General features: G+C 43.4%; 1 protein-coding gene and 1 long non-coding RNA gene across 4 annotated transcripts in view; one reads left to right on the top strand and one right to left on the bottom strand.

The window, feature by feature from the left end:
- Nucleotides 1–1,963: 1,963 nt before the first annotated feature.
- Nucleotides 1,964–20,982, top strand: part of RPIA (ribose 5-phosphate isomerase A) — a 30,283-nt gene continuing 11,264 nt past the window's right edge. The window contains exons 1-4 of one of the 3 annotated variants that reach the window (XM_049095972.1): nucleotides 1,964–2,576; nucleotides 10,276–10,336; nucleotides 11,779–11,834; nucleotides 20,245–20,304. In XM_049095972.1, the coding sequence (XP_048951929.1) occupies nucleotides 2,292–2,576; nucleotides 10,276–10,336; nucleotides 11,779–11,834; nucleotides 20,245–20,304 (462 nt within the window). In that variant the 5' untranslated portion in view covers nucleotides 1,964–2,291. The remainder of the gene's footprint in view (nucleotides 2,577–10,275; nucleotides 10,337–11,778; nucleotides 11,835–20,244; nucleotides 20,305–20,982) is intronic. The other 2 variants (XM_025453877.3, XM_025453878.3) reach the window with 2 other exon arrangements.
- The window catches only part of LOC112664369 (uncharacterized), a 53,879-nt gene continuing 39,161 nt past the window's right edge, over nucleotides 6,265–20,982 (bottom strand). Inside the window, exons 3-4 of the long non-coding RNA XR_003139662.3 lie at nucleotides 7,645–7,753; nucleotides 6,265–6,764 (exon numbers count right to left, since the gene is read on the bottom strand). This is a non-coding gene — a long non-coding RNA (uncharacterized LOC112664369). The remainder of the gene's footprint in view (nucleotides 6,765–7,644; nucleotides 7,754–20,982) is intronic.

Raw genomic sequence — 20,982 nt, 5'->3', positions numbered from 1 at the left:
TGCTTTGTAGAGTGTCCAATGTCTGTGGTGTGCTTCATACTTGCCAACAGCCCCAGAGTTACAGGAAAAACACGTGAGATGGAATTATGTTGGTCTATTGTTTTATCATTGATCTTAGTAAAACTATTTCTTAAACTCCTAAACTGCTTGTAAGCTAATAAAGAGGGAAATTATTCTGTACCATGCCTGAGGTGGAGTGGAGATGAGGGTGGGGAGATGGAGAATGAGGAGAAGGAGGAGCCAAACCGGGCTGGTACCCTGTATTCATTCATTCTGTGAATTCAGGCACACATTAGTGAACAAGAGAGGCAAGTTTTGTTTCTATTCTAGAACGGGGAAATACAGGCAATAAATAAGCAGATTACTTAACATGATGATGTTCAAGCAGAATGGGACGATATGATGGGCATGAGGTGGGGACTTGGCGGCTGAGAATTGGGGCAGGGGTACTTTATTAAGCATAAAGGGAAGAGCACAGAGCAGAGACCTGAATGAGGTGAGGAAGCCAGCTGTGATGGTCTCTGGCTAAAAGGTACAGTCCATTTTAGAAAGGGGCCCTCTGTTTTTTCTGGAGAACTCATTTATATACTGAGGTAGCAGAACAGGTTATTTTCTTCATTTCTTGCCTCCTTCTTGAAGTGAGATACAAACCTATCCCTTCTTTGGGGGCTAGGTACCTGGTAAATCAGACTGATGTTGCTCAAGGTTTCACAGAGACAAATTCTTGGTGTACACTGAGACTATATATAGTGTCTCTCTCTCTCTCTCTCTCTATATATATATATATAAATATATATATATATTATATATATTATATATATATATATATATATATATTTATCTCCATCCTGAGCTAAGGAATAGGATAAGTGCTTTGGGCTTCAAAGGGGAGAAGGGCAATGCACAGGCAATAAGGGGGCAGAGAGCAGATGTTGGGTAATTAGATGTTCCCTCTGCTATACAGATGTCAGATAAAATTTTTCATTGGTAATGAGTCTCAATCTAAGAAAGACACTCAATTTAGATACCTCTAGGCAGTCGAAGGAGGAACAAAAGTTTCTCTTGAGTCCTCAGGGTCTGGATTGCTTTCAGCTTATCATAGGCCACATGACAAATTGGCACATTTTGGGGACGCCTGTTCTGAAACCGTTCATTAGTCAGCAAGGATTGCCAGGGCTCTGCAGGCATACTTGTATGTATGTATGTATGGGTCCAGACTCCATCGTGGGATAGTAAGCCATCCCAAACTGTCTGATGTAGAACCACCTCTAAGGCTCGCAGTTCTAAACTTGTAGTCCTGGGGCTTCAGTTCTGATGATAAGATTTCAGCATGTAACAGCACTCCCATCATCTAGGGTTAACTTGTTTCATGCTTATGCGCTCCTTGCTTGCTGACCAAAGTCCCTTGATCTATAGCAAAAACACCTTCTTTTCCTTGAGATTTGCAGACCACTGGCCTTGAGGAATGAAGGCCCAGAAGATAAGGCCTGTCTACATTCGAAAACACTACCACTGACGCCAGCAAGTCCTTCTAGGGTTATGTCCACATATGACTAGCTTCCGGGGCACCCGCTTCTCTGCACATAGCCCCCCTCCCTCTTTTAATGTCTTCCACTTTAAAACACTCCGGCTTCGCCTGATCGGGGAGGACCATCTTTGAGACCGTAGTCTATCACCCTCCCAGGTTGCTGGCTTTCTGAGTAAAGGCAACCTTTCTCGCCCCCCCCCCCCCCCCCCCGTCCCCATCACTTGTCTCTCGAATGTTGATTTTCCAGCAGGGGGCAGCTGAACCTGAGTTGTTCCCTGTCCAATAACAAGCCTGCCAAACCGCATGTGCGTTTCGCTGGGGAGTGTCTAGAAAAGTCACTCTCAAAAGGGGGCGACGTCTACCAGAACAGCGACTGGCCTCAGGACTTGTCCACGGCCACTTTCTTACTGGTAAGAAAAACGACAAGATCAGCTCCCATTCCCTTCTCGGTTGCGAGGGCGGACGAATATCCCCGGGACCCACGCAAGGGCAGCGTAAACACAGCTCTGCTAAGGGTCACAACTAGATTCCGATCTCGGCCCCAGCGCGCCCAGGCCCGTCGGGGGCTATTTGCGTCCCGGTCGCTCAGCATTGTGGGACTGGTAGTCCAGGCTGGTGCGTGGGTCTGGACTGCCGAAGCCATAGAACTACACTTCCCAGCAAGGACCCCAGCAGTAGCTGGCGCGGGCCGTGTGCGTCAGTCACCCGACTTCCGGACGAGCCGGGGGCGGGACCGCGGCGGAGGCTGGAGCTAGGCGTCGGGATGCAGCGCCCCGGGCCCTTCAGCACCCTCTACGGGCGGGTCCTGGCCCCGCTGCCCGGGCGGGCCGGGGGTGCGGCCTCTGGCGGAGGCGGGAACAGCTGGGCCGTCCTGGGTTCGCACGTGCAGCCTCCTGGGCGCGCGCAGTCCGGGACCCGTGCGGGCATCGTCAACACAGGAACCTACGGCGGAGACGCCAGCAGCGCCTGCCCGGCCCCCTCTACGATGTCCAAGGCCGAGGAGGCCAAGAAGCTGGCGGGGCGCGCGGCGGTGGAGAACCACGTGAGGGTGAGCGGCTCCCGGCGTGGGGCTTCCGCGCTCGGCGCGATGGGCTCGTGTTGCGCGCTCCGGCTGCTGCTGGAGCTAGGGCGAGGGCTGCGTGAGAGGGGAGAGGGTGTTCCCTGCACCCGGGTTTAGGGCTCCCCTTCTCCTTGCTTCTTAAACGTCTTTTAGATGTGAGATCGATGGGGGGCGGGCGAGTCTCCCCAAAAGTTGAGCTTTCTAAAGGACTCCTTATCCGGCCGGGTAACACTTTGCAAAGTGGCGTCTGGTGGTGCCTGATGTGCTTGGAGTGGCGCTGGAGGGGATTTGCCGTGGGGCTTCTTTACTAACAAATGGAAAATGGTGAGTTCTGGGGCTGCCAAGAGAGCCTCACTTCTCTTTACTACGCAGGGAAGCCGGTGGAGAGCTGGTTTGAAAATCGCTTTGAAATTTCACAACAAGGAGGTTTATCTTGAGCTTGTCGCCCGCCCGGTCCTGAGTGTGCTCGCCAGTGAAGGAGACAGCCAAAGAGGGGAGACCTGGGCTTTAAACCTCCTGCCTTTGACAGGCTGGGTGGACCCATGAATTCTGGAGAAAAAAAAAAAAAAACTATTCTTTAAGGTTAGGGCACAAAGTTTAGCTGTTACCCGCGAGGTCGTGTTGGGTGTGGTGCTATTCAGTGGAGTCTCTTAACCTGAGTGGATTTATTGTCATCTGTCAAGTTAATTGTCTTAATTATGGTACTTCCGTGGAGCCAAGTGGAGTATCTCTGCCCTTTGGTGGAGTTTCCTTGGCTTTGCTGGCCTTTTGTCTCTTCTGTTTCTTAGAAAGTGGTTTCAGATTCCCTTTCTCCTCTCATGATAGTTCTTTACATTTGTTAATGCTTCGGTGTACAGAGTTACTTCGCATAGATGATGTTTGATCTTCCGTAGCATGACCAAGTGGGAGGGACCCAGTGTGACAACCTGTGGGTCAGCATGTGCTGTAGAAGGAATGGCAGAGGATCCTCCGGAACCCAAACGGAGTGACTGCTGTTCCAGTACCCTTCCACCAGTTCCCTAGCTGCTCTGTTTTTGGTGTAGTTTGTTCCAAGTCTGGTTAGTAGTGGAGTTTTCTATGGGAATTCGCAGAGACAATGCAGAATGTGTAGTCTGGCTCTACTATTAGGATTCAGTGTCTCTGCTATAAAATTGGGACAGTAACCTGAAATTTTTAAAATGTCTGTATAAAGGGAATGATTAATAGATGGGTGAATGAAATCTGTACAGCTAGAGAAGTCTCATATCTTAGTATCCCTATTAACCTGGTTACATTAATATTTGGTGTTGAAAGTCTTGGTGACTTTCTCTTTATAATGTATTTTGCTTACATAAAAATCTGCAAACCCCCACCTCAGGCTAGAGCTACAAAACACTGGATTCCAGCCACATTATTCTGTGAAATTACCAGGCGATCACGGAGAGATCTTCTTTAGCCTTTTGGAGGCACCTCACTCCAATCTCAGTTGCACCTACTTTCCCTACCAAACTTCTTCCTGGGATGCTAACATTACCTGAATTTTCTATTTTCTGCTCTTAAATGTTGATGTATTCATTTCATCCATTTATCAGGTATTTGAGGGCCTAATGTCAGGGCCTATCAGGTATTTGAGGGCCTAATGTCAGGAAATTGGTGTGGTGGCCAGAAATGTGGCTGCAGAGAGAAAGAAAATCAGGGCCTGGATACTTTGTAAACAGAATAATTAATTCAGATCTATATATGAATTAAACGTAGTCATGTGCCTAATTATCATAGTCATGTGCCTTAGCTGGATGCCCTTTTTTGGGGGGGGGGCGTGTCTTTTGCTCCATCTAAGCCATGTTTTCCTCTAGTACTTTGTGTCTTGAAATTGTTTACTCACTTGTATAAGTTTATTGAGATGGTCAAGTGTGGAGTCCCATTGGTTCTACTTTTGGCATGTTGTTAGAGCTGACCCTTCCCTTTGACCTATCACCTTTCCTAGTTGAGACTCTCCCTTGGCCAGAAGATTACAGTTGCCTTTATCCTGTCGCCTCTGCCAACCTCCCACATGATGCACTGTTATCTTCTGAAGCGCTCATCTGCTCTTGTCATAGTGGCCCTCAGGTGGTCTCATCCTAATATTGGCATAGCATAACTAAAGTATCTGTTATGAGCCAGGTGCTGAATCAGATAGAGAGGACACACAGATGACAGACTGTGATTTTTCTCTTGAAGCCCAGTCTTGTTTCTTTCTATAATCCTTTTTCCTCCATGCACCAGAACATTGGAAAATATATACTGGCATATAGCGTGCGTTTTAATATCACTAAACTCTACTTAGAATGCTCTTTCTTGTCCTCTGACCCTGCTGGTTAAAATCATATGTGTCCTTTAGGATTTGATTCAAAGACTCTTTCCTCCTTTTAGTTTTTCCTTAGCTTCCTAAGTTGGGGAAGATGTCTTTGATTTTGTAGCCCTTTATACCTCTTAGAAGTTTAATGGTTTCTTAGGTACTAGTCATCTGTATGTTTATCTCTCCTGTTCCCCTAAACAGTAAGCTCTTAGTGGATGGTTAACCTTATCCTCACCCAGTGTTGGTCACAAGGGGGCCGCCTGGTAAATGTTTGTTGAGTTGTGTGGAATGTGGACACAAATATGGGGTTATTGGTGGCCCTTTGCTTAGACTCTCTGGACTGTAGGGTTTCCAGTTCCCTCGCCCATTGGTGTTCCATTGTGATGACCACTTCTACATCTGGACGGATGGAAAATTTGGTGATTTACAAAAGCTAAATCCTTTGGGTAGCCGCTCTGAACTCAGATCTGCCTATCTCTGGGAGTATAGCCACCCAGGATGGGTTACCAGGCAGGGCCATGTTCTCCTGAAGGTCTGTAGCTCCCTTTGTTCTCTTTGGAGCCTGGCTTTGTTTTTTTCTTTTTTAAAAGATTTATTTATTTATTACTGAGAGACACAGACAGAGAGAGGCAGAGACTCAGGCAGAGGGAGAAGCAGGCTCCCTGCAGGGAGCCTGATGAGGGAGGGACTCAATCCCTGATCCTGGGATCGTGACCTGTGCGGAAGGCAGGCGCCCAACCACTGAGCCACCCAGGCGTCCCTGGCTTTGTTTTTTGACTGGCTTAGCTTGAAGAGGTTGGTGACTAGTGACTCCAGTTGATCAGCAGAAGTAGTATTTCCAAGTGAACCTCAACACAGTGAGTGAGGTTCCAGTGTTGCATGTATGACATGTGATTTAGTATTACCCATCAGAAGGGGCCTGCTTCTCCAGCAGAGCTTGTTTGGCAGCTGTCTACTATTGGGCCACCTCACAGGCAGCCTTTGGCTGTCTCTGTTTTGTTTTGGCGAGGACACTGATTCCTGGGCCAGTCATTTGACTCCAAGGTAGGAGGCCCTTATGGGTGAAGAGCTTTGGGCCTGGCAGGTCCCTGCAATTTCCTGGCCTCCTCCAGAAGCCAAGGAAAGAGCCTCACATTGAGCCTGTCTGACTCACCAAAGTTCATCTGTGTGCTTCCTGCCTGCTGGGAGTTTGTGAGTGACATGAGTGTTGATAAAGAGGATTCTGGCAGTTGGATTACTATAGAGCTAGAGCTATGGGCTTCAGGTCAGGTGTGAGAGTCAGGTCGAGCCTACGTAGGCAATGGTAAATTAAGTAATTTTCTCATTACTTGAAGATGTTTACATATTCAGATATTCAGCTGTTTTGAACATTTTGACATATCATTCACTTGTCTGGAAGGCCTTGCTGTGGAGGTCTGCCCAGGTAGCTAAATGATGACTAGATGCATTCATTGCCTTCTTGAGAGCATCACTGAAGATGGAATTCTGACCTAGAACAAGTTCTGCTCTGAGGCTCCTTGGTATTTTTGTTGACTAGGGAACTATGAGCTAGTCAAAGTGATTTCCATCAGCTTTCAAACAGAGGCTGATGGGTGAAGACCCCTGTAGGTAGGGGAGGCCCAGTTAGAAGTGCTTCAGTTGCTGGAATATTAGCATTTGATTTATTTTTTGTAGCTCCCTCCACATTTGGTCGTTTTTTCTAATCTTTCATAGTTTGAGATGTAGTCTTTGAGAAGGACCATAGAAGGTATGGGCCCAGGGGCTGGCATTGGATACCCTGTGGCCTTTGTCCTCTGGGAAGTGAGGGGTGTTGGCTGTAGCTCTGGGTTTGGCCCGAGTTGCCTCCAGGACTTTTCTTCCTCCTACAAAATATTAAAAAACAAAATTCCACTGAGTAAATTTTAAAGATCTATTGGTTTTATTCAGTGATTCATGAATCAGGCAGCATCCAACCTAGCCCAGAGTGGAGTGCCAAGGAGCTGTACAAAATGAAAGACTTATAGCCAGAAGGGGCAGGCACTAAGAAGTTGTACTAGGCATGAAAGCAGGTTGGTTATTACAAGGTCACTTTCTTTATAGGGGACGGCAGGGGTCTCTCAGGCAGATAACCTAGCTAGTGCTGATTGGACAAGTCTTAATGGCTTAAGATTTCATTTTGTGAGCAGCCAAAAATCTAATTAAGTCATGTCTTGGTTTGGTGACCTGGGGCTTAGCCTAAGTGACTCCATGTTGGGACTTTTTGTTTTGTTTTTTTTTAACACTTCCTGTTTTGTATCAGGCAAAAGATTTGCCTTACTTACAGTGTGCAGTTTAAGCTGGCTTTACAAAAATGGTCTGTAGGTGAGTACTGGCCAACCCCAGGGGCAGTCAGAAAGGAAGAGCCCCACAAAAAACACAGAGCCTAGGTACACCTTAAGAGTGAAAAGCAGAGTTTTCTAGCTTCAATGACTTTTCACATAAGTTTAATATCTAGAAGACAAGGGACTGACCACAGGCAATGTCAGGCTGGTGGTATCACAGGGAAGCCTCGGGGACATCAAGCCCACCATCTAGAGCCTCCCTGAAATCAGCAGAAGGTGGAGAGCCTGAAGTAACATTTAAAGTTACCTTTTCAATTAGAAGACAAACCATGAGAAACCCAAAACTCTGGGAAACAAAGGGGGAGGGGAGTGATGGGCATTTGATGGCAAATCAAATATGTTGGCAAATTGAATTTAAATTAAAAAATTTTTTTTAAGTTACCTTTTCTTTAGGGCGGTGCAGTCTGGCCAGCTCCAGGGAACCAGAGGGGGTACCATAGGACCAGCCAAGAGGGTCCTTGGCTTCACACAGGATCAAAGCCAAATTTGAGCTGGTAGGAAGTAAAAGCAGAGTTTGAATACCATGAGTGATAGAGTATGGCAGACGAGTGTCTGGAGATTCAGTAAGGAAAGGAGAAAGTCTTGTCTTTTCTTGGAGGCTGGGGTTTTTAATTGAGGGCAGTGGCCTCAGTGTATGTGCCTCTCAGGCGTCCAGGAACTGGTCAAAACAAGGTTGAGTGCTCAGGTGTCCTTTATAAGTCACTTATGCCCTGGAGCCAGGGCCTTGTCTGGAGTCTGTGGTCTTGGAAAACCCTTTGTGATGACCCCGCCCAGTCACTCCTTAGATGTTATCTGTTGTTCTGGAAGACTCTAAAGATATCATTAACTCCTTGACTTTACGAGATATGTTATCTGTACCATAAGGTATGTTTAGGGTGGTGGTGCAGGTCCTAGCAAGAATAGAATCATGAAAAAAAGCAGTTTTTTTTTTCGTGGAGTCTCTTCACTTTCCCTGTCTCAGGGGAATGGCAGAGGGTTTGAAATACCAGACCACATTAGCATCTGACCAGTTGATGTCAGAAGGTCCCCATTTTGCAAAAGCCTGCCTCAGAATATGGGAAGAGGGTGAGGCTTAGTTAGGATTATGAGAAATAGTCTTTATCTGCAGTAGGGAAATGTGTAAGGGAGTATTTATGAGTACAAAGGTCAAGAAGCAGGCATCACACTACTGAGCCTGCCATTTTAAGAAAGGGGAAAAGTCCCTAAGAGCAGACTAGGAACCGCCAAAGTCAGTTAGACCACAAACAGCAAAAGTGTCAGGGTAGTACAATTAGGAACTAATGTGGAGCTCACTCAGTTCCTAAGCAACTTCCTGCCTGCCAGTCTAAGGCAAAAGAGCTAAAAACCAAAGCAGCAGCTACTATTTAATTCAGCACCTACCAAGAAGATTTATAAATGTTAATATGAGTTAATATGAGTCAGATCTTACCACAACCCCTTGTGACCTCAGGACCAGTTATCCCCACTTTAAAGATTATTTATTTATTTATTATCTATGTATCGATCTATCTATTTATTTATTTTAAAGATTTATTTCTTTATTCATGAGAGACACACAGAGAGAGTCAGACATAGGCAGAGGGAGAAGCAGGCTCATCTCAGGGAGCCCAATGTGGGACTCGATCCCAGACTCCAGGATCATGCCCTGAGCCAAAGGCAGACACTCAAGTGCCGAGGCACCGCACCCAGGTGTCCCAAGATTTACTTACTTATTTATTTATTTATTTATTTATTTATTTATTTATTTGAGAGAGAGTGTGCATCTGCATGATGGGGATGGGTGGGGGAGAAGCAGACTCCCGTTGAGCAGGACCCTGAGATCATGACCTGAGCTGAGTCTGATGCTTAACCCACTGAGCCACTCAGGTGTGCCTCCCCACTTTAAAGAAGTATTCGGCCCTAGAAGGAAACATTTAAGACTTGGAAATGAAGAAAAGAGATTCTTGGATATCCTTTCATTGGAGTGCTGCTTCCTGAAGGTGTTTTGTGTACCTTAGCCTCCAGTAGTCTATTTACAATCCTAGAGAGAGACTTGAATTTGTAGAACACTCTTAATGCAAATAGTTTCTGTCAATTGAAATGCAAATTAATTGTTTTATGAGATTCAACAGATTACTCCAAAGATCTTGTAAATTCATTTGAACATTTCCTGACTGCATATGAATTTATGATTCTTGGGTTTTCCCTGTGAACAGATTGTAACAGTTTCATGATTTTTTTTTTTTTTTTTTTTAATAATTTAGCAATATCAGTTACCCGCCTACACAACCTCACTTTGAATAAGCAACTTCGGGAAGTTCAGCATGCTGAAATATTTCATGTCAAATTTCTTAGAGTTCCAGCAGCTGATTAAACACTCATTTGGCAAGGGGAAACCTATCATAGTGAGATTTTCTTTTGTTATAAACAGGACAGCAGGCTCCAAATTGAGTCACTTGTGCTAAGCTCATGTCACTAAAGAGGAGACTTAATTACTGTTTCAACTCTCCCAGAAATGGAATGTTAAATTAGTCAGAAATTGTCTGATCAGTATTAGTTAGGTAATCTGCCTGAGAGGCCCCTGCCATCCCCTGAAGAAAAGTAACATGGCAATAACCAGTCTGCTTTTCTGCCTGCTATGACTTCCTTGTTCATACTTCCTCTGGCTATAAAAGTTTTTTCATTTTGTATAGTTCCTTAGAGCTCCTTTCTGTCTGCTAGATTGGATACTGCCCAATTTGCTCAAATAAACTTAAAATTTTTAATGTGCTTCAGTTTATCTTTTTAACAGGAGGAAATGGTGATACTAGGGTCAGACATAAAGGGAGGAGTGTGCTGCTGATAAATCACCTTGGGCACTAGGATAAAGGACAGCTCTGAAGTGGTCTGTTCAGTGCTTATGTTTCTGTAAAACGGGCATAGTACCTACTTTGTACTGATGTTGGTGAATTGATCCAGAAAGGGGGCTAAAGAGGGAGTAAAATACAGTATTAATGAGTTTTGGGTTTCTCTCTCTCTCTCTTTTTTTTGGCAGAATAACCAAGTACTAGGAATTGGAAGTGGCTCTACAATTGTTCACGCTGTGCAGCGAATAGGTATGCCCTTGGTCAGTCCACTGGATGTTTTGTGTGGGGTGGTGGGAGTGGGGATGGAGAGGAGGGGGAGGAGATGGGGCACAGATTTGGCACCTGCCCAACTCTGCTCATCTCTGAGGGGTATTTTTGGCTTCTTCAACCAACATTAGGGGATGCCTGACTTTTTGTACTCTGCTCATTTGGAGGGTGGGAGCTGATTTAAGATGAGGTCTCAACAGTATTTTAATTCTCATCAGTGGTCCTATGTGGGACCCTGGGGTCCCTGAGGCAAGCTTTCTAAAGCCTTTGGGTTCCTCAGGTCATCTCAGATAGACAGATTGAGCTCAGAGCAGGCTTGCCCTGTCCGTGACCCTGGTGTGGATTTGAGGCATCTGAAGTTGGTGGCTGGTTCTTGCAGGTGCTGACTTCCGTTCTGATTAGGGTGTCTCTGAGCTTAGGAAAGGTTCAGGAATTATCAGTCCCTATGGCTGCTCAACAGGTTTTACTACCCTGCTTTGTTTGTTAAAACAGAGCTCAGAGGAGAGGCTTGCCTGACTGCTGATTGCTTCTAGGTGCCAAGGGGCAGTGCTCAGGAGACAAAGTCCAGGAACACTGTGTCTTTAAAAGAGTGTTTATGGTGCTGGCGTGAGGGCTTCTGGAATTCTTCTCACTGGCTTAACCTGGGCTTTAGTGTTGCATACCCTTCTCCCTTAGCAGTGAGGGTGTGGAGGATTTTAGGGCACAGGGATTACTGTGGGTCTCATAGTAGTGCCTTCTGAACCTCCCATGATGCAGACCTAATGATTAAAAAGACTTAACATTTTAATAAGATAGTTATTTCCTTAAGACAACCCCTCCCCCCCCAGCAAAGTACAAACCCAAAATGAATAAGTAAACCTTGTTTAACCACCCTTTGGGGCCTACACATGATTATATTTTTTACTAAATGTAAAAGTAAAGTACTCTTTTTCTGTGAAAGGCATTATAAGGAAATAGTTAAGACTGGAGCTAGACTGGGGGATCATAGCTCAGCTCTGCCACCTATTAGCCATGTAACTACCTGGTGACTGGAATTTGTGTCTCAGTTTCCTCATCTGTAAAATGGGTATAATAATAGCAACTTACCTTTGGGTTGTTAAGATTAAGAGTTTACATGTACAAAGGTCTTTGAACATTGCCAGGCATGTTATAGTAGCAAACATGACACTGCTCTTGTTGCAGTTAGTATTTATGCCTGAGCTATCTAGTGTCCCTGTCCTGTGTACTCCATGTTTGTTTGCCAGCATTTTCACCAAGGCTGGGGACCCAGAATAAAAGGCAGCTGTCAAAAAAAAAAAAAAAAAAAGCAGCTGTCAGTGGGGGATAAACCTTTCCTTTTCTCTTGGATTGAGCAAATGTGCATGTGACAAGAAACGTAAAGTGAGGAGAGTGAAAAGCCACCAACAAGTCTTTTGTCTCTACAGCTGAAAGAGTGAAACAAGAGAATCTGAACCTTGTCTGCATTCCCACCTCCTTCCAGGTAGGTCTTGCTTTCCATTCTGCATCTTGGCACTTGCTGCTGAATCTCCTGGGTCCCTGAGGACATGGAGGTGTGGCTTTGGGTTGTACACCAGAGTTGTTTTAGGTGAGAGCCAGGAGCAGGAAAGCAGCTGATTTACTGAGGATTGCTCTTCAGAAGTGTGGCTTTGGATGCAATATTTCAGTGTATTCTGTGTGTTAGACACAGTATAGTGTATGGAGAGTTTTAAAACTCTTTGCTGGTTGGACATTTGCTCCAATATCTGGAAACTGCATGCTTTTCTTGCTACTTAAAAAATTCTTTTTCAACTTGGTGGGATAATTCTCTACTGAATGGATGAATGAATGGAAGATGGGTGTTTGCTTAATTTTTACATCCTTGCTTTCCCAGTTCACACACGGCCCTCTCTCCCAACGTTCCAGTATAGTCACCTTTTGTTGAGGCGTTACTCAGTGTGTGCAGAATTGTGATCAGCAGACTATGGCCGAGCCATGTAGTATACTGTGATTACTCCTTCTTACCTGCCCATTAATTTCGTTTTCCTGAAAGTAAGTGTTGCCTTTGTTTTGTGTTTTTTTTTTTTTGTTTTGTTTTTTTTTTACTTGCTTGGTTGTCTATACACTCCTTACTAATTCCACCCCAGACTCTCTTACCCAGATGGGAAACTCTCACTTCTTTCAGATACTTCTTTCTGGGTATTCCACTGCACCCATTTCATTTTGGCCAAGCCTCTGGGTCATTGGGATTGGGAATGCTGTGGCAGTTGCACTTGGCTGTTGTCTTGGAGTCCCCCTTTGCAATCAGGAACTGTCTTTCTCTTCTTTTTTGGATTGTCCTGTCTCTTGGTCCTGTTTTTCCTCACTCACCCCTCCCTAACCTTTTGCTTTGTTTCCTTCAGTTTTGTTGAAGCACATCCTTCAGGTAGCTATCCAGGTGTGTGGTATGCAAATTGTGGGCATTTGGAAGTCTGAAAATGTCTTTATTCTACTCTTTCTTGAAGTTGGTTTTATGACTTAGAGAATTACATGTAAAGTCATTTCTGAGGAATTTTAAAGGCATATCTTTATTGTTTCTGTTATCTTCTGATTTTCACTTTGCTGTTGAGGAGCTTGATGACATTCTATTCTTGGTTCTTTGTGTGAAACCATTTTTTAAAATTTTATTTATTTGTTTTTAAAGCCCCAGTGTGGGGATTGAACTCAATGCTGAGGTCAAGACCTGAGATCAAGTGCACTACTTAACCCACTGTGCTACCCATGTGCCCCTGAAACCTATTTTTTTTTCCTCTCTCTGCACCTGTATACTCTTATATTATCTTTTCTTCATGTCCAGTATTCTGAAATTTCACCATACTGTGTCTTACTGTGGGTTTGTTTTTTATCCACTCTGCTAAGCACTTGCTGGGACATTTCATTCTGCAGATTCACACTCTTTGATTTGGGTGAGTTTTTTTCCATTATTGCTTTAATTTTCTTGCTTCTGTTTTTTTCTGGTCTTTCTAGGATGCTTGTTGTGTATCCTTGGTGCTTGTGGCCTATTACGTCCTATTATCTTTTAGCTTTGTCTTTTCTAAGCCTTCTATGGAGCTTATTTTACTCTTATGTTTAATTTCAAATAAAATCTACTTTTATTGTCTGAGGTTTTTTTAAAAAAATTGTTTAATGAGTTCAGCTTTCCCTTATCTCCATGAAGTTATTAATGGTGATTTTGTTTTTGTTGTAAGATTTTCTTCTTAAATATCTGTTTTCTCAAAGGTTTTTTTTTTAAGTTTGTTGGAATTATAATTTATATACTCTTTTTTGCATATAATTCATAATTTACTCTTTTTTGCATATAATTCAGAGCTTTGACAAACCAACGAAACACAGTCAAAATGTTGTTCGGTTGCCTTGGTCATTTCTTATTCTGGCCTTCTTTAGCTATTTGCTCATTTTGAAGACTGGTAGACTAAGAAGCTGATTAGAAATTAGCTCATAGGATGAAAGTGGTCTTTGTTTCAGACTCATCTGCTAGGCCCTCATGTTGGGGAACTCCTGATGTCAGATTATTTGTCTTCTGGCTGCTCAGTTTCTGAGAGAAGTCTGGTCAGCACCCCTTTGGAGGAGTATGCCTGGCTGCCTGTGTTCTGGGATCCAAGTAGGTGAAAAGGGCTAGAAGACATCTGCCATTTTTCTGGATATAATCTTGCTTTGAGTTTTTAGTGAAGTACCTGTGATAGTTGGGAAAGAAGAATCTACAATATTTTGCAATATCTTTGATGATGAGTGATGTTAAACATCTTTTCTTGTGTCTCTTAGCTGTCTGGATATCTTTGGGGAAATGCCTGTTCAATATTCACTCTTTTAAGCCTCTGAGTTTTGGGGTAGCTGCTGTGCAGTAAGAGCTTGCTGATAGAGTAATCTTGTCTTCAGCTATGCCTGTAGCCAGTCTTGAGTCCTGCTCTTTGACCTTCTCCAGAGAATAAACATACTGCTTTGGGAGTAGTGGAGAGAGATACAGCAGGTTCTTCATACTCTTTGAGCCAGTATTCCCTCTTTTACTCCCACTGTCTGCTTCCTGAAGGTTGCAGTACCATGCAGCCCTGAACCTTTTGGGAGTTTCTGTGATATTTGTTTGGTTGTTTCTTAGCTTCTTGCAGTACTGCCTTAGGATTTGTCTTTTTCATTTTTGCTAGTTACCATTGTTTACAAGTGGTCCTGCTTTTAAAAGTTTGGTATGGTTTTCTCCTCTTTTTGTTTGTGTTTTAGAAAATTTCCTTTATTACAGTTTTAGAGAGGTTTTTGGGAAAAAGCTGAGCCAAAGAGAGGTTTTCAAATTGCTATCTTTAATTGGAGGTTTAATTCTGTGTTTTAAAAATAACATCCACCTTACCCACCTATATTTTATGGTGGTAAGTGATGACAATGTACTTAGACTGGAAAATGCTGGCCAGTTTCAGTAGATTCAGTGGAATCATTCACAATTCACAGGGCTTTTAAAAATTCACTTGTTCAGAGTTACTGTTTTGTTTTTTTCCCCCTCATACCCAAACTTATTTTGCATTAAGTTCAGCCAGATGGGGATCCCGGGGTGGCGCAGCGGTTTGGCGCCTGCCTTTGGCCCAGGGCGCGATCCTGGAGACCCGGGATCGAATCCCATGTCAGGCTCCCGGTGCATGGAGCCTGCTTCTCCCTCTGCCTGTGTTTCTGCCTCTCTCTCTCTCTCTGTGTGACTATCATAAATAAATAAAAAATTAAAAAAAAAAAAGTTGAAGACTTTCAGGATTGCCAGATGCAATCTCCTGAAATGATTGAAAAAGTTAAATTTTTTTATGTTCTACTTTCTAAACAAATAAACCTATAGGGATTTAAAGGATTTTTTGGTAGATTTTTCCTTTAAAGTTAAAAGTTTTTGAAAGAGGACAATAGAAAAACGTATTTAAAAGCCAGATCTGGTCTGAGCCAAAAACAGTGTTTATTTTTTGCATCAGCCTTCAGTGCACCTCAATTAGATGATAGAAGGGAAAATACAGACTCTCAGATTTTATTGTGAAATTTATGAATAACAGAACTGCTGGTCTCTGCCACATGCCACTGTCCGTAGTCACTAGAGGCTTCTGGGGGCCCATTTGTGGGATTGCAGTGACAAGGCACTGGTTCCTGTCTTTTTTCTAAAAGCACAAGCTAGTCATTAGCTTTATTGCTCCCTGAACTTTTCTAGAGCTAGAAGAGGCAGACAGGGGTGTCTGCTCTATGCCCCCTAAGGAGATCCGTAACTTGTGAGCTCAGAGTATCTGGTACCCAGCAGATGCTAATCTTAGTTGAGCACCTGTGACTGCATTTGTGCTGACTGAGCCAGTGTTGGGTCAGTACCCCCACAATTGGGCTGTTGTGTTGAAGTTAGCATATTGGTTTCTTAGGACTGCCATAACAAGGTACCACAAACTGGGTGTGACCTAAAAAACAGAAATGTATTGTCTGTTGATTCTGAAGGCTAGCAGTCCAAAATCAAGGAGTCTGAGATCAAGAGGGACAACCTATGGGGTGCCTTTCTTCTATTTCCTGATGGTTTCCTGTCTGTTTTTGGCATTACTTGGCTTGTAGGTGCTTCATCCTGATCTTTGTTTTCATGTTTGCATGGTGTTCTCCCTGTGTTCACCTGTCTGTATCCAGATTTCCCCTTATAGGGACACCAGTGATATTGGATTAGGGCTCAGCCTAATGACTTTGTTTTACCTTGATTACATCTGTGAAGCCTTATCTCCAAATAAGCTCACATTCTGAAGTTCCTGGGGGTGATTAGGACTCCAACCTGTGTTTTGTTTTGTCTTTTCCCTCCAGGGGAATAGGTCAGCCCATAACAGGAGGGATAATGCTCATGCCACTTGTGACTTGGACTTCTCTGTGTGTGCAGGACCACTCACAGGGGTCCTGTGCAAATTAAGGAGTCTAGTCAAAGCTGAGGAAAAGGGAAAGTTGTAGGACACAGATGGGAGCAGGTTAAAGGGTCCTACCCTGATGGGTCTTGAGGTCAATGTACAGGGTTCTCCATGTTGTAGATGGAGATGCAGCCTGTTTAGAGCAAGGGCAGATGCTGTCCTTGTGTTATTGCTTATTATCTGGGAAGTTGAGAATCCCAGGGCTTGCAGAAGTTGGGGCAGGGCCTCCCAGCCATACAAAATAGACAGCGCTTATCTACTGAGCTCTTCATGTGCCAGACTCTGGACAGGAACTGCAATGGGTAGCTGCTGGTCTGGTGAGGAGGCAGAGTACAGTTGGGCATAGTGATCGTTGAGGCTGTACTTACTGTTATAGGGCTATGAGGCTCCTCTACATGGGAGGTGTTAGTCACCACCTCTAGCATCCAGTGTGTGTCTGGCTCTTAGGCGTTCTGTATGTGTGTGTTGGATGAATTAATGCTCCATTTCTGTGTGTCATTATTGACAAATATATGGTAGGAAAGTGGAGTTAGTGTGCTTTTTAGAGGAAGGAGAGCCTGTGCGTTGCCCAGGGAATTGGGGAGGGCTTCCTGGAGAGGATGACATTTGAGTTGGACATGCAGGGCTGGGGAATGGGAGAAGGCAGTCCATTTCAGGTACTGGAGGAATGCCAAGATGTCAAAGAACAACTTTTAAAATTGTCATCGTTAATAACATGTTATTGTATAAGATGACTTCAGTTCTGTTTACAAATGGGCCTGTCTTCACTGCTTCCTGCTGTTTCACTATTCCCTCTGTTTTTCTTCTCTTCTAATTCCCTTTTTAGTCCCTAGACAGGACAAGAAGGCAAGAGACTATTTCTGGTCTTCACCCTGTCCCTAACTTACCACTGTGACTTCTTTGGGCATCCATTTCTTCCTTAAAACAGGATTTGTACTAGGTGACTCCTAGAATGAACTCAGAACAATTGGTTATTTACCCAACTGCTGGCTCAAATGACACTAACTGCTGTATGGTAACAAGAGTATGTAAAATGTGCTCTCTCATACTCTGATTACAGGCTAGTTGGACAAATAAGACATCCTCATGAAACAGTAACATTGTCCATAATGCAGGCAGTCTTTGAACTTAGGAAATTTTTTTTTTAAAGATTTACTTATTTATTTATTCATGAGAGACACACAGAGAGAGGCAGAGACACAGGCAGAGGGAGAAGCAGGCTGCCTGCAAGGAGCCCGATGTGGGACTCCCATCCTGGATGCCAGGATCATGCCCTGAGCCGAAGGCAGATGCTCAGCCGCTGAGCCAGCCAGGCAACCCTGAACTTAGGAAATGTTAAATGAAAACGATCTATTTACACAGGATTTTTTCTTCAAATCCTGACATCCAGTTTTTATGTAATAAATCCAAGTGCAGTTTTAGTATTGTTTTTAAAGAACATAAAATAGGAAATCATAGTAAACATCAATCACATAGTTTTATTTGTGTGATAGATTATCACATTAAGTTATGTACAATTTGTATCATTTTTCTTTTTTAAAAAAATATTTATTTGAGAGAGCACACAGGCGAGTTGGGGAAGGGGCAGAAAGAGAGAGAGGGGGAGAAGCAGATGCCCTGCTGAGTGGGAAGCCCCACTGGGGCTCAGTCCCAGATCATGACCTGAGCTGAAACTAAGAGCTGGATGCCCAACTGACTGAGCCACCCAGGTACCCTGTATCAGTTTTCTAATACCATCTGTATTCAATATCTGTTGCTATGGAACAAATTGGCCCAAATTTAGCAGCTTAAAACAACAAACATTTATTATCTCATAGTTTCCAAGGGTCAGGAATCTGGAGTGTTTTAGCTGGGTGGTTCTGGCTTCCAGTCTCTCCTGAGATCATAGTGAAGCTGTTGGCCATGGCTGTGGTCATCTCAAGACTCAACTGTGGTTCAAGGATTCATTCCAAGCTCAGTCACATTAGTGTTGCAGGCCTTAGTTCTTCACAGGCTGTTTGGTAGAGGGCTCTGTCGGTGTCTCTAGGATGTGACAGCTGGTTTCCTCTAGTATGTGTTAGATAAGAGAGGGGTCAGAGGGAAGAGGGAGGGTAGGATGGAAGGATCTTGCTACAGTATGCCACCCTTACATATGCCATGGCTTTCTTTATAAATTAATCTCAGAAGTATCTTGTATCACCTCTTCTGTGTACCATTGGTCACACAGACCAATCCTGGGACTTTGTGGATGTGGATTATCTAAAGGCATGAATAACAAGCAGTGGGGATGATCATCTTGGAGGTGCCTTCTAGACATTCCCATTGTTTTTATAGCTTCAGGGTCTGGAATTAGGATGATTTCTCCAGTACTACTTTTAGAGAAATCTAGGAACTGAGAAGTAATTCTGCAATACCATTTTTATTTTCTCTTTTCATTATATATTTCTCTTTAATAAGAACAAAATTGTGGTTTAAAAAACATTTGCTATTTTCAGTCAACATTTTATTTTAGCTTTTTATATGGAAAATTTCACATTTCGGAAAGGATAAAGAACAACATAATGAACTTTTATGTACTTATTGCCCAGTTTCAAAAATCACCAATTCATGGCCAGTTTTGTTTTCATCTATACACTATTCTCCACTACTGTGGTTATTTTGAAGCAAATCCCAGTCATAATTTCGTTATATGTATTTCATTATGTCTCTTTGAAAATTAGGGAGGCTTTTAAACATCTCAGTAATACCAAAAAATTTAACAATAATCTTTGGTAACATAAACACATAGTTTAAATTTCTCCTATTATCTAATCCTTTAAAAGTACTTTTTTTGGGTAGTATTTATTTATTCATGAGAGACACAGAGAAGGAGGCAGAGTCACTGGCAGAGGGACAAGCAGGCTCCCTGTGGGGAGCCTGATGCGGGACTTGATCTCAGGACCCTGGGACCATGACCTAAGCCTAAGGTAGACACTCAACCACTGAGCCACCCAGACGTCCCTAAAAGTATTTTTTATAGTTTGTTCAAATTAGGATCCTAGGAAGGCCTATATATTGCAAATTCCAGGCTCTATGTAGTTTTTTCTTAGAATCTTACAGTTTTGGATTTGAATATTGGCATTGTTCATTTCATCCATCCCCATCTTTTTATAGACAAGAAAAGTTGCCAAGGGTCATGTGGCTGGTTTGTTGAGATTAGAGCTGAGATTTTCTGATTTTTAATCTTGGGTGCTTTTCATTTTAAGCAGAAAATATTTTTAAGACATGCCTTTGAAAGAAAGTTTTCCACCCTTTGATACCTCTGCATATTATAGACTATGACATGGATACAGATCCTTATCACTTGGCTTTGGGTTGTCAACCTCCAAGGTTCAAGGTATATTTATTTCAGCTGTCAGTCCCACTCAGGGCCACATGGTGGTGGTAACCACTGCTCTCGCCTTTTGTCAGACCCTTTGAACTGTTAATATGAGGCATGTCTATAAAGTGAATCCTAGGACTGTCCCAGTGTGGTGTTCTCAATTTGCTGAGCTCATTTAGCCATTCTGGACATCCTGCCTTTGATACAGTCTGCTGAGTGTATATATTCTTTTGCTTATTTTCATTCAACATGGTAGCCTGGAAATCACTCTGTATCAATTCAGTTCTTATTTTAGGAAGATTTTTTGTTTTGTTTTGTTTTTTTGTTTTTGTTTTGTTTTTAAATACTCTATTACCATAAGCTTTAGGAGTCCATGACATTGTCTTAAATAGCAGGTCACAGAGAAGGAACTCTTAGCCTGGCATTGGGAGCCTTCACTGTGTGCTGTTTGCCTTCTTCTGGCTCCCAGGATGAATTAACTTAGTTTTGCCATTTATAGAGCTATATCTCCTACCTCTTAGTGGACCCAGTTGGATTTAGGAGGGAGCCTTGTTCAGGACTGTGTGTCAGACACTGAAATCCAAAAGAATGCTGAGAATCTTTGCCACGTGCTCAGAGTAAATGATTATGGTGCTTTTTCTTGTCTTCCACAGGCCCGTCAGCTCATCTTGCAATATGGCTTGACTCTCAGTGACCTGGACCGACACCCAGAGGTAAGAGAGGGTTGGGCTGCTGTGTCTTCATCCTTTCTTATGGCTGTCACTTGCTCATGGGCTCTGGATATCTTGTTGAGTCTAGGAGAAAGGTCAGTGAGTCATACTAGATTTTCTCCTGGGATTTTGAGTATTAAATTTGGCTAAGGTCACAAGAGGAGAGGTTGTTAGTTTCCAGTACATTCCCCGTGGTTTAACCCTGAGGGCTCAGTATGAGTGTAGTGAAGGGGGATTGGACAAACCCAGGGCTGGACCCAGAGCTTCCGGGGATCCTTATACAGAGGTATGAGTGAGCCAGCCCACGGAGTTTACCACTAGGTGGAGATAAGAAGTAATCATCTGAGGCAGCCATGGAATTTGCAAACAGATTATAATTAAGTGTTGTGGCAAAGATGGTTATTAAACACATGGGCAATTCAGAGGAAACTGAACTTGATGAGAGTGAGCAGCATATTAACAACTAGCTTTTACTGAGCCCTTCCTGTATACTAGCTAAGTACTATGTTTGTATTCAACTACTTAATATCTCCAGTAGTCTTGAGGGTGCATACCATCATTACCCCATTTTACAGGTGTGAAAAAGACAGAGAGGGCAAGTCATTTGTCAAAGCCACGCTTTCTGTAATTGGTAGAGCCTGAATATGAATTCAGATGCTTTTGGCTCTAGAGCAGTGCTAC

Source organism: Canis lupus, chromosome 17 (assembly GCF_003254725.2).
Source record: "Canis lupus dingo isolate Sandy chromosome 17, ASM325472v2, whole genome shotgun sequence".
Taxonomy (NCBI): domain Eukaryota; kingdom Metazoa; phylum Chordata; class Mammalia; order Carnivora; family Canidae; genus Canis; species Canis lupus.
Note: the sequence above shows the minus strand (reverse complement) of the source record. Positions and strands in the feature narration are given on the sequence as shown.